Below are 13,346 nucleotides of genomic sequence, written 5' to 3'. Positions count from 1 at the left end.
TTGGCTTGCTCTTTGCTGGGATTCCCTTCCTAATCTCTGACTCCCAGTGGCCCCTTTCACAATTCCTCCTGCTAAAAAGACAGGTTTCTCACAGAGAGCTTTAGCCCTTCTTACTGTTATACGGTTCCACGTGACTGACTTCACCCTTGGGGTAAAGCCATGAGAGAAAAGAGAAAAATTACAGGATTCCTCCCACATACTTAAGACCACAGGGGCCCCTTTTCTTATTTTTTCCAGACAGAGAGAGGCTTTTCTCTCAGAATTCAAGGTATCTCAAACCATGCCTGAGGTACAGTTCTCTTGCTTCCCTTTAGGCAAGACCAGGAGGGAAAAATTAAATGTGAAAACAAACTTGGTAGCTCCCACATTCTCCAACTCACATGGGTCCCTTTTACTCATCCTTTGGCCAGAAAGTGGGGCTTTTTTATTATCTCTTCCCATGGACAGTTCCACAACTTATACCACCCTCGCTTCAAAAGAAGAAGGTAAAGGAGGAAAAACCCTCAGAAAATTCCACCGTTCTAGTTTTTATTCAAGTTTTGACCTTTCTTCTCTATCCACTGGCTATTTTTACTTTTTAGGATCCTCAGGTAGTTGCTTTCTGTATTCTGTTCATTTTTTAGTTGTAATCAGTAGGGAAGAGAGAGAGAGGCTGGAATAGCCATATTGTTTTCTGTCCAGGGCTAGAATTGACATTCATATTTTTAATGCCTTGGTCTTACAAGTGAATTGACAGTTAAGGATCCTCATACATTTGAGAAAAGTCTCCAATATGAGAGATGACACCAAGGAACTCAGAAGAAACTAAATGAAGCTGCCAAGAAGTAAACCTAAAATAAAAATGGATGGTTTTATCTCATTAGATCTAAGAAATAAGTGGTATCTTTAAACAAAGAAGATTCTATTTATGTAAACGAATAATCATAGGATAGGAGAGAACACTTAGAAATTAAACATATGGTAGCAGTAAGTTTAATAAGTGAATTTAATAGAAGACTTGGAAGAGTTACATCATGTTAATCTCCAAGAAAATGGAGTAAAAGGAAAAAGAGATGGAAAATAAAAGAAAGGGGTAAAAAAAACCCCTAGAGGTTCAGTTTAAGAAGCCCAACATTTGGCTAAGTGGTAATATGTGCAAAATTTCTGGCATTGAAAAACATGAATTTGTACATTCAAAGGGCCTACCAAGGACCCTTCACAATGAACAACTTAAGACCTATATCAAGGCACATCCTTTGTGAAATTAAAAAAAATTTTTAATGTATATTTATTATTGAGAGAGAGAGACAGAGTATGAGCATGGGAAGGGGCAGAGACAGGAGAAGACACAGAATCCGAAGCAGGCTGCAGGCTCTGAGCTGTCAGCACAGAGCCCGATACGGGGCTTGAGCTCACCAACTGTGAAATCATGACCTGAGCTGAAGTCAGATGCTCAACTGACTGAGCCACCCAGGTGCACCTGTGAAATTTTAGAACATCAGGATTAGGGGCACCTGGATGGCTCAGTTGGCTAAGCGTCTGACTTCGGCTCAGGTCATGATCTCACAGTTGGTGAGTTCGAGCCCCACATCAGGCAGGCTCTGTGCTGACAGCTCAGAGCCTGGAGCCTGCTTAGGATTCTGTGTCTCCTTCTCTCTCTGCTCCTCCCCCATTTGTGCTCTGTCTCTCTCTATCAAAAATAAATAAACTTAAAAAAAATTTTTTAGATCAGTAGGATTAAAAAGAAGTTTCTTAAAAGTCTCATAAAGGAAGAAAAACAGGACATATTCAAGGGTCAGAACGGCAGCAGGTTTTTCAAGGACAATGGCTTTAAAACTCCTGAGGGAAAATTATTTTTAATTTATAATTATATACCCCCAAAACTACCAATCCACTCTGATGGTAGAAGAAAGATATTTTAAGACTCCACATCTCAGAAATGTTACCTCCAGTGTAATATTTTCTCAGGGAAGCTACTAAAAGATTGTTTCACCAAAACAAGTGATTAACCAAGGGCAAAAGGAAGATCTAAGAAGGTTTGAGGTAGGGAAGAGATTGGAAGTTAGGATGACAGTATGTGTGTGTATGTGTAGAGAGAAGGAGAGGGAGATGGAAGAAAAAAGCAAATGGGGTAAAATAACAGTAGGTGAGTCTTTCTAAAGAACATATGGGTGTTCTTTGTTCTATTTTTATTTTTGTGACTTCTTATAAGTTTGAAAATATTTCCAAATAAGTTTTTTAAAACTTAAAAAATAAAAAACATGTTAGGGTGTCAAAAAAAAAGGATAATATTGCTCAGAAGGATTTTGGAAAATTAATGATGATGGCATAGAAAAAGAAAAAATAAGAATGAATTATTAACTCCAGGAAAAGCAATTTGTGCACAAAAAGAAATGTAACTATAGTTTTAATAGAATTTCTGATATAATATGTTACTGAAAAAAATGCATTTCCTATGGAATTGAACCTTAAAAATACCAGGACTAGGAATTTATTGCTTAAAAGTGACCTTAACATCAAATAAAAGAAAATGGGAGTGGAGACTCCTGGAAATTAAGTTTAATACACTTGTGGGTAGTTTCCTATATGTAAATGATACTTTGATCAAAAGTACATTTAAAAAGTACATTTCCCAGGGCTTATGGGAAACAAGGGATGGGGTGGACCATTCAAAACTTGTGTAAATGTAACCAGATGACGAAGAGAAAGCAACAATAATCCTAATTAAAATACTGACAGAGTTCAAAGAGTTGTTAAATTTTACATAAATAAATAATATGGTCACCATAAGACTTCACCTTGGGGGTGGAGGGAAGAAATGTGAAGGAAGCTTGCTGGCTGAGAATATAAGGAAGCGCCGCAGCAGCTGAATTACGGAGACAACAGTAAAACAAAGATTGTGGAGAACCACACACTAAGCAGTGTCATGAAAGCCAAAGGCCAGACCGTGGTATGGACTGTATTTCTCTGTGGCTTGCTGCATCATTGAATAGATTATCTGAAAAGATCATTTGAATGTGTATACAAAGAAATTTCTGGGTAAATACCAAAGAAACCACTAAAATGAGTTGAAAGTGCTTGCCTCTGAGAAGGGTGACTCCAAGATCAGAGAACTAATATCATGAAAACAAATTTAAAAAATCTTACCAAATGAGAATACAAGTCTTCCATCAAGTTCCTCAGAAATTTTTATAGTAGTAATCACAAGTATTTTTTTCACATATGGTATTACCAGATACCATGCTAGGCCAATACAAGGATTATCCCACTGTTGTGCGTTTTCCAGGATCCATTTTTCCTTTTTAGTGGTTTTTGATCCTTTTGGGTTCTTGAGATAATGTGAAAAAACAGACCTTTCATCCTGAAAAAATTTTAAGTTTTGTTCCACACCTCGTGTCCACAGTGGGTTGGGAATGAGGCCCTTTCCTGGTACAAGCTGGTCATTTCCTCAAAAGAAACTTTGACAAAGATTTTCTAAACCCAGACATTAACTTCTTTGTTTCTCTGATTTTTGTGTTCCATTGTTATTTAGCTTTAACATCTGGATGAAGGTAGATATTTATATGGTACCTTTTCCTCTGAAAAATTGTTACTAAGTTGATGATGTATCATAACCCATGATTTTAGAATGAGAGAAATATCTTTTTTTTTTTTTTTAATCTTCACCCAGGGCCATCTTCCTCCCATGAACCATGCTGTTAACTCTCACAACAAAATGGTAGGAGAGGATGTCCTAGCTCTTGTTGAAGGGCCTCATCTTTGATTTGCTTGGACATTGGGCTTTACCTGAAACTTTACTATCAAGAGGGCTTGTTTCTGTCAGAGGAATGGGTGAAAAATTACCAGAGCAGTTGTAATTGTTTGGGGTACCTGGAAAAAAAAATAGCAAACAAGCTATATATGGCAAGAGGTGGAAGCAACCCAGTGTCCCTGAATGGACGAATGGATAAACAAAGTACGGTATACACAGAAAATGGCACATTAGTCAGCCTTTTATTTAAAAAGCAAAGAAATCGTGTCACATGCTACATGTATGAACCTTGAAGGAACTGTACTAAATGAAATAAGCAGTCACATAAAGCCAGGTACTGTGGGATTTCACTTATATGAGGTATCTAAAGTAAGGTAGTCAGATTCATAGAAACAAAATGAAAGGTGGTTGCCAGGGACTGGGAGGAGAGAGAAAAGCAGAGTTGCTTCAGTTTTGCAAGATAAAAAGGTTCTGGAGATGTTTCACAACAATGCAAGCATATTTAACATTGCTGAACTGTGCACTTAAAGATGGTTAAGGTGGTAAATTTAATGTGTGTGCGTGTGTGTGTGTGTGTGTGTGTGTGTGTGTGTGTTTTACCACAATTAAAAAAAATAGGAGCGCCTGGGTGGCTCAGTTGGTTAAACATCCAACTTCGGCTTGGGTCATGATCTCACAGTCCATGGGTTCAAGTCCCACATCAGGCTCTGTGCTGACAGCTCAGAGCCTGGAGCCTGCTTTAGATTCTGTGTCTCCCTCTCTCTCTGCCCCTCCCCTGCTCGTGCTCTCTCTCTCTCTCTCTCTCTCTCAAAAACAAATAAACATTAAAAAAAAAAAAAAGTTTAGTCTTGGATGCAGCTTTGTTCAGATAGATCCCAAAGAAGGAATCCAGAAGGGTCTGATCTACAGATGCCCAGTTCCTTCTTGTAAACTGATCAATCTAACAAGTTTTTGCTACCAGCCTAGCAAGAGATAAGTGAGGGGATGGGTCAAGAGGCAGGAAGTATTGCTGAAATGGAGGTCTCTCCATGTGGAAATTTGGTGATTAAATTTACTACACATACTTAGAACTCAAATATCTATGTATTTGTTGTATAAAGAGAATTTTTCAATTGCTATTATTAAATTGTATTGTTAAAATATAATGGTAAAAGCAAAATCATCACACATTACAAAATTTAAATACCAAAGAAAAAAGCAAATGATTTCCAATATATAAATAAGCAAATAAATAAAAGTCATCAGAAGTTTAAAACTTGTGAATGTAATCCTAAAATTTGTATGGGACCATAGAAGACCCCAGGGCACCCAGGTGGCTCAGTTGGTTAAGCACTTGAGTTCAGCTCAGGTCATGATCTTGCTGTTCATGAGTTTGAGCCCCACATTGGGCTCTCTGCTGTCAGCACAGAGCCCACCTCAGATCCTCTGTCTCCCTCTCTCTCTGTCCCCCAAAATAAATAAACATTAAAAAAATAATTTAAAAAAAAAGACCCCAAATAGCCAAAGGAACCTTGAAAAAGAAAAAACTGAAGGTATCACAATTCAAGACTTTAAGGTACATTACAAAGCTGTAGTGATCAAAACAGTATGGTACTGGATTAAGATAGACACATAGATCCATAGAACAGAAGACCCAGAAATAAACCCACAAATTACATGGTCAGTTTTTGACAAAGGAGGAAAAAATATACAATGGGGAAAAGACAGGTTCTTCAACAAATGGTGTTGGGAAAACTGGATAGCTACATGCAAAAGAATGAAACTGGACCACTTTCTTACACCATACACAAAAGTCAACTCAAAATGGATCAAAGAGCTACATGTGAGACCTGAAACTATAAAATTGTAGAAGAGAGCACAGGCAGTGATGTCTCTGACATCAGCTGTGGCAACATTTTTCTAGATAGGTCTTCTGAGGCAAGGTAAATAAAAGCAAAAATAAACTTCATCAAAATAAAAATCTTCTAAAAATAAAAAAAATAAAAATCTTCTGCGCAGCAAAGGAAACAGCCAACAAAACTAAAAGGCAACCTAATGAATGGGAGAAAATATCTGCAAATGACATCAATAAAAGGTTAGTATCCAAAATAAATAAAGGATTTATACAACTCAACACCCAAGAAATAAATAATCCAATTTAAAAAATGAGCAGAAGACATGAACAGACATTTCTCCAAAGAAGGAATACAGATGGCCAACAGACACATGAAAAGATGCTTAACATCACTCATCAGGGAAGTGCAAATCAAAACTACAGTGAGATATCACTGTCAGAATGGCTAAAATAAAAAACACAAGAACCAGCTTTTGGCCAGGATGTGGGGAAAAAGGAACCCTCTTGCACGGTTGGTGGGAATGCAAACTGGTGCAGCCACTGTGGAAAACAGTATGGAGGTTCCTCAAAAAGTTAAAAATAGAACTGCCCTAAGATCCAGCAACTGCCCTACTGGGTATTTACCCAAAGAATACAAAAATAATAATTCAAAGGGATACATGTACCCCTATGTTTATAGCAGCATTACTTACAATAGCCAAGATATGGAAGCAGCCCAAGTGTCCATCGACAGATGAGTGGATAAGGAAGATGTGGGGTGTGTGTGTGTGTGTGTGTGTGTGTGTGTGTGTGTGTGTAAAATGGAGTATTACTCAGCCATAAAAAAAGAATGAAATCTTGCCATTTGCAACAACATGAATGGGGCTAGAGAGTATAATGCTAAGCGAAATAGACCAGAGAAATACAAATACTATATGATTTCACTCATGTAGAATTTAAGAAACAAAAAAAAATGAGCAAAGGGAAAAAGACAAACCAAGAAACAGACTCTTAACTATAGAGAACAAACTGATTGTCAGAGGGAAGGCAGGAGGTGGGGGGGATTGGGCAAAATAGGTGATAGGGATTAAAGAGTACAGTTGTGATGAGCACTGGGTAATGTATGGAAGTGTTGTATCACTATATCGTACACTTGAAACTAATATAACACTGTATGTTAACTACACTGGAATTAAAATTAAAAACTTAATAAAAAATGACCAACAAGGGGTGCCTGGGTGGCTCAGTCGATTAAGCATTCGACTTCAGCTTAGGTCATGATCTCGCGGTCTGTGAGTTCAAGCCCCACGTGAGGCTCTGTGCTGACCGCTTAGAACCTGGAGCCTGCTTCGGATTCTGTCTTCCTCTGTCTCTGCCGCTCCCCTGCTTGTGCTCTGGTCTCTCTCTCTCAAAAATAAATAAACATTAAAAAAAATTTTTTTTAATGACCAAAAAGATCATCATTTAAAAAAAATGAGAACATTTTTTTTTTCTCAATTGGTTAATATCCCACCTCCTTCCATAAATTACTTGGGGCAGGTCTGGGATAAGTAAAATAATAGAATTGTGATTATAGATGGGACAAGGAGAAAATGGTTAGAAATTAAGATAAAGCCAGGAATAAAGTTAGCACATAAAATGTATCTCATATAGTTCCATATAGCTTTTAAATATTTGTTTTTCAACGTTTATTTATTTTTGGGACAGAGAGAGACAGAGCATGAACGGGGGAGGGGCAGAGAGAGAGGGAGACACAGAACCGGAAACAGGCTCCAGGCTCTGAGCCATCAGCCCAGAGCCTGACGCGGGGCTCGAACTCACGGACCGCGAGATCGTGACCTGGCTGAAGTCGGACGCTTAACCAACTGCGCCACCCAGGCGCCCCCCATATAGCTTTTAGAAGTGGGGGAAAACTCAGTATTTCAAATGTCCCAACTTGAAAAAAATTCACTAAGAAGTTTTTAAATTACAACCACCCTTAGCAGTTTTAAGTGTCATTTATGAAAATCTGTTCTCATTGACCTTTCCAAGGAAAATAATCTTACATAATGTCAGTCTGCTTTGTGAGTTGACTTGCTAACGCTTATTCCATCGTTCATCAAAGTTTATTAAACTTTATTATATTCATCAAGTAATTAAGTGATCGTTCTGTTTGGTTGAAAATGCTAGAATGGTAATTGTACTTTATAACTTAATGTGACGTGAGGGAAACGGCATAGCAGTGTGATCAGGAAGACCAGAGATCTAATTTTGGTTTTGAGGTTGGATTCCTACCTAGATAGCCAGGTACTTACTGCTTGTGGTAAAGAGGAGTGTGGATCGACAGGAAGGAACTAACAACTGGGGAGATGGGAAGACTCTCTGGTGTTGGAATGTTTGGGTTTTGTTTGTTTGTTTGTTTGTTTAGGAAAGGTACTTAAATTCTCCTTTCACACTATTAGTAAGTATACCAAAATTAGTATACCAGGACTACTCAGATATATCCAGGAGTAGTCAGGTGTTCCATTCATCAAAATTACAGAAAAGTTGGGGCACCTGCATGGCTCAATCGGTTAAGCAGCCGACTTCGGCTCAGGTCATGATTTCGTGGTCCATGAGTTCGAGCCCCGCGTCGGGCTCTGTGCTGACAGCTCAGAGCCTGGAGCCTGTTTCGGATTCTGTGTCTCCCTCTCTCTGACCTTCCCCCGTTCATGCTGTGTCTCTCTCTGTCTCAAAAATAAATAAACATTAAAAAAAAATTTTGTTTTAATTACAGAAAAGTTAAGATTTGTGCATTAAAATTTAAAAAGTAACTAAAAATCATCATGAGTGGTGTGTGGGTAGAGGTGGAAATGAAACAAAAGAGGTTTAATTTTGAAGCCGGGTGATGAGATTATTACATGGATTGTTCTGTTAACTTTGCGTCTGTACATTTAACGCTTTCCACAATAAAAGGTTTCTTTAAAGCAACATTCTGGCCTACCGTATTAGAAAATCAGAAGATATTTAGAATCCAGAAGTCAAGAAATAGCCATGTAAGCATATTATTTAGAAATGTGGAATTAAATAGGGAAAAAAGGTTAAAAGATATCAAAATCGTTGCCTCTTGGGGTCAGAACTGTGTGTGGAGAGGGCTGGAGTATGGGGTGTCTATTCTGTAAGACTTTCAGTGTTACTTGATTTTTAAACCTTATATACGTATTACTGTGATAAGCCAATATATTCATTCTATGGATTTCTGCATTGTTTTCAGGAAAAAGATCGACATGATCCTATGTGAATAATTAGAGATCAGTGTTTGGAATATATAAAAATTCTGTTTGCCGGTTATAATTTTGGCAGTCTGCCCAATTATTTCCATTGCCAAAGGTGGTGATTTACATTTGAATTCCTACTTCAGATGAGTGGGGCTAAGAAGTTGATTGCATATAGTTTCTTCCGTCTGCTCTTGCTCTCCTGCAGTTTGCTTTTTACACAATAGTCAAGAGTGATCATAAATAAGCTTATATTACTCTCCTATTTTAAAGCCATTGAATGCCCTCCCATTGCAATTAGAATAAAATTCAAACTCTTCATCATGGCCTACAAACAAGGCCATAAATGATGTAAATGACTGGATGCCTCATTCTCTTGCCATTCTTCCCTCATCGCTGTGTCAGCCTTGATGGCCTTAGGACACTCATCGCTCATTCCTGCCTCAAGGCCTTTGTGCTTGCTGTTCCTCTTGAGATTGGCTGCTTTTCATCATTCAGGATTTAATTCATTCAGGATTTTAGTTCCTGGAAAAGGCCATCTCTGACCATCTAGCTAGAATAGCTCCCTCCACCCCTTCTCCGTCTGGAACTGAGTGGTACTGAGTGTGGTCCTCAGACTAGAAGCTTGAGCTGGGAGTTGTTTTGTTTTGTTTGGAAACACAGAGTCCTAGGCCCTAACACAGACCTGCTAAAGGAAAACCTGCATGTTGATGAGACCCCAAAGTGATCATATGCACTTTTAAATTTTCAGAAGCTCTGGTCTCGAATAATCTCCCGCCTCACTTTTCCCACATATCTGTTAATGGTTTCATCCATTTCTGAAGATAACTTTGTCATTTGTTCACCTGTTCACTACTTCTCCTCCCTAAATGGAATAAGAGTTCCACAAGGGCACCACCTCTTCTGACTGGTACTCTCCTGGATTCCAATGCCTGACCCATTATCTGCACCTAGAACATGCACAATGAGTATTTGATGTGTGAAAGAATACAAAAACGTGGAGATTATTTTGTGTTCCTCAAAGTGTGTAACTCTGTACAGTAAAAATCTTCAGGGCTCTCACTTGTAAAAAATATATATATTTTTAAAATAGGGTGATGGGGGCTCCTGGGTGGCTCAGTCAGTTAAGCGTCCGACTTCGGCTCAGATCATGATTTTGCGGTTCATGAGTTCATGTCGTGTGCTGACAGCTCAGTGCCTGGAGGCTGCTTCAGATTCTGTGTCTCCCTCTCTTTCTGCCATTCCCCACTCACCCTCTTTCTCTCTTTCTCTCAAAAATAAACATTAAAAAAATTTTTAAATAGTGTGACAAATAAAGAATCACTTATTTATCCTTGTCTTCAGGTAGTTTGTTTTCCAAACCAAAGTTTAGGTTTTATTGAGTGCTTTGCTATGGACTTAAAACCATTAGTGTTTTCTTTCTGGTATTTTAAAAAGCATGCTCGTAGTTAAAGTTATCTTCAAAAGTTTTCATCCGAAGTAAATGTTAGTTTGATATTTGAATCAAATTTTATTAGATCAGAAGTAATCTTTTTAAAAAATAGGAAAATATGATTCTGAAAATGCGAAGTGAGATGCAAAACTTGAGGTTAAACTGCAAATAAAAACAATGGAACAAATAGTGTGTCAGTTTTTTACTCTTGAGGTGTGTATGATTCTAGGAAGGGCCTATAGTTTCTGCTCTTGTTCTACATTTAAAGATGTGTTCCCAAGATACATTTCCTATTGCATATCCTGGTGAAATTTGTCAGGAAGCAACACTGCAATCTACAGACTTTGAATGAAGAAATAGGGCAGCTTAAGTCAGTGGCTTTCAATGGGGGTGGTTTTGTCCCCCTCCAGGAACATTTGGCAATGGCTTAAGACATTTTTGGTTGTCACAACTGGCGGGTTGTACTACTAGCATCTAGTGGGCAGCGCCCAGGGATACTGCTAAACACCCTGTCGTGCACTGACCGCCCCCAACTGTAAAGAATTCTTTAGCCCAAAATGTGAGTGGTGCTGCTGCTAGGAGGCTCTGGCTTAAATTGAGAGAGCCCTTTCTCTGCAGATACTAATGCCATCAGAGAAAGAGTACTTTGAGGGTGCCTAGGTGGCTCAGTCAGTTAAGTGTCCAACTTTGGCTCAGGTCATGATCTTGCACTTTGTGAGTTTGAGCCCCTCGTTGGGCTCTGTGGTGACAGCGCGGAGCCTGCTTGGGATTCCCTCTCTCTCTGTCCTTCACTGCTCGTGCGTGTGTGCGCTCTCTCTCTCTCAAGATAAATAAACATTTAAAAAGAAAAAGAGTACTTTATCCTACCTTTTGCATAAGAGAATATATAGAAATAGGCAACTTAGAGATTCAGATGGGTGTATTGGCATGGCATTCTCAAGTAATTTTATATTTTTAAAAATAGGAGGACTCAAAATAGGGTTATTGGTTTTCCTTATTTTACAGATGGGGTCGAGGATTTGGTCTTTTGGGTTCCATTTTTGGAAAGGATGGTGTATTAAACCAGCCAAACAGTGTCTTTGGACTTATATTTTATATACTACAATTATTACTTGGTAAGTATACAGCAATACAAAAATAAGTTTGTTTTGTTGTATTCCGTTTAGTACTTTGTGTCTTTTCCCTGAAATGTCTTTATATTAAATAAAAGCATGTTAATGATAGAACCACTAGTTTGCAGTACATTTTTCTGTTGTGAAAATTTGGCTCCCTAAGATTTTGATGATGCTAATGCTGAACTTGGTATCTGTTGGTGTTTAATCAAGGATGGCAACATCCCGTAGTGTCCAGAAAAAACAGTCCCAATCAGAGAACTTATTACTCCAGTCTTCCCTGGAAACTTTTTTTCTTATTACTTTATATACTGTGTGGTTACTTAAAACTATTACACACTGAGAAAACACTAACAGTGAACCATGTGCATAATTTCATCACCTTTACACCTCCACTATTCCCATTGCTTTCTGTTCTTTTTACTTAATTTTATGTGAATCCTTATTTTGTTTCTCCTTTTCAGTTTTTTGTTGTTGTTGATAACAAGGTTTCAATTTTTTTATGCTCATTAACACTGTGGTAATCAACATCGTTTAAAGACCCCTTCACACACACCTCCCTCCTTGAATTAGTTCTGCAAAATAAATTTCCAAACATGAGATGGATGAGTCAAAACACATAGATTTTTTTTAATGTTTAAATTTCTAATTCAGTAGTTACAAAGTATAGCCATTATTACATTTTAATTTCCTTACATTGTCACTTTTGTTGATGGGATCCTGATAATAGTCCATTTCCATATTTGTTAGAAACATTTTACCCATTCTTTTTCCTTTTTTATGTTAGTTTGGTGAATTTTGATCATACGAAAATTTTTTATGTTTTTAGAGTTAAATCTATCCATTTTTATCTTTGGGCTTCAATTGTTAATATTCTGCCCTATTATCTGCCAGCTCTTTTCTGCTCTTCTGTCTAGCTGAAGTTGATTTGTTATGAGGCAAATTGTGAATCTAAGTTTTCTAAATATTCCTTATCAAGTTTGCCCTGTTCTATATCCTATAGAAATACAAAAAAATACACAAGGATATGCACAGCAGTACAGTTTAAAATAGCAAAAAAATTGGAAGCGTTCAAACGTAATGGCTGAATAAATTAGGTTACCTCCATACTAGAAAATACTATGTAGCCATTTAAGGAAAAAGTAGGTCTACATGTATATTCTGGAAGGATCAAGACATAGGTTAGTGAAAAAAGTAAATTATAGTATAATAGATACAAGTTTATGTTACATATATGCATGTGACTGCATAGGAAAGGGTCTGGTGGTTGGAGGCCAGGAGTGAGATTTTTATTTTTTATTCCATTTATTTTTTCTGTTCGGATTTCTAAAGAAGAATCTATAAATCCAAACATATAAGCCAAAATTAAAATAGCCCAAAACATGCTTTTGACTATGTTAATTTTTGGAGACAGAGATGGAACAAATTTCTATTTATAATATTTGATTTGTGACTTTCCTTATATATATATTTTTAAATCATATGTATCCTTTGTATCTTTTCTGTTCACAATTTTGTGCATTCACATGCATTTTTAATGTCTGGAGGCACATTGAAGGCATATATATGTGAGCTCATTTAACAGTTTTCCAGAGCACATCATCTTCACTCCCTTCTAAGGTGTTTGAGAGACAGCATTTTTAATTTTTCCATAGGTAATACATTCATGAGTTCAAAAGTAAAAAAAAAAATTAAAATGCTGTCCAGCGAAACGCCTACCTCACCCCTCGTCCCCCTCTGCCCACTTCCTACTGCCTTTCATGCCCAACTGGTATCTGCTTGTTGTTGCTGTAGAGTTTCACAAGGCATATCCAAGAAAATACAAATATATCATCTTAATCTTCCTGCTTTTAAAATATAAAAGGCAGATGCTATACATACTATTCTATATACTCTGCTTTCTTTTTTGCTTGACTAATACATTGATATCCATAGCCGTCCACTAAGTGTTTTCATCCTTCCTTACAGCTGCAAAATATTCCATTGTTTGATAGTACTGTCATTTATTTAGAGTTACAGCACATTG

General features: G+C 37.5%; 1 protein-coding gene across 1 annotated transcript in view; it reads left to right on the top strand.

Annotated features, from left to right (window-relative positions):
• VKORC1L1 (vitamin K epoxide reductase complex subunit 1 like 1) overlaps nt 1-13,346 on the top strand; it is a 64,045-nt gene that overhangs the window by 45,192 nt on the left and 5,507 nt on the right. The window contains exon 2 of the mRNA XM_023246218.2: nt 11,214-11,323. Within this exon, the coding sequence (XP_023101986.1) occupies nt 11,214-11,323 (110 nt within the window). The remainder of the gene's footprint in view (nt 1-11,213; nt 11,324-13,346) is intronic.

Source organism: Felis catus, chromosome E3, assembly GCF_018350175.1.
Source record: "Felis catus isolate Fca126 chromosome E3, F.catus_Fca126_mat1.0, whole genome shotgun sequence".
NCBI lineage: Eukaryota > Metazoa > Chordata > Mammalia > Carnivora > Felidae > Felis > Felis catus.
Note: the sequence above shows the minus strand (reverse complement) of the source record. Positions and strands in the feature narration are given on the sequence as shown.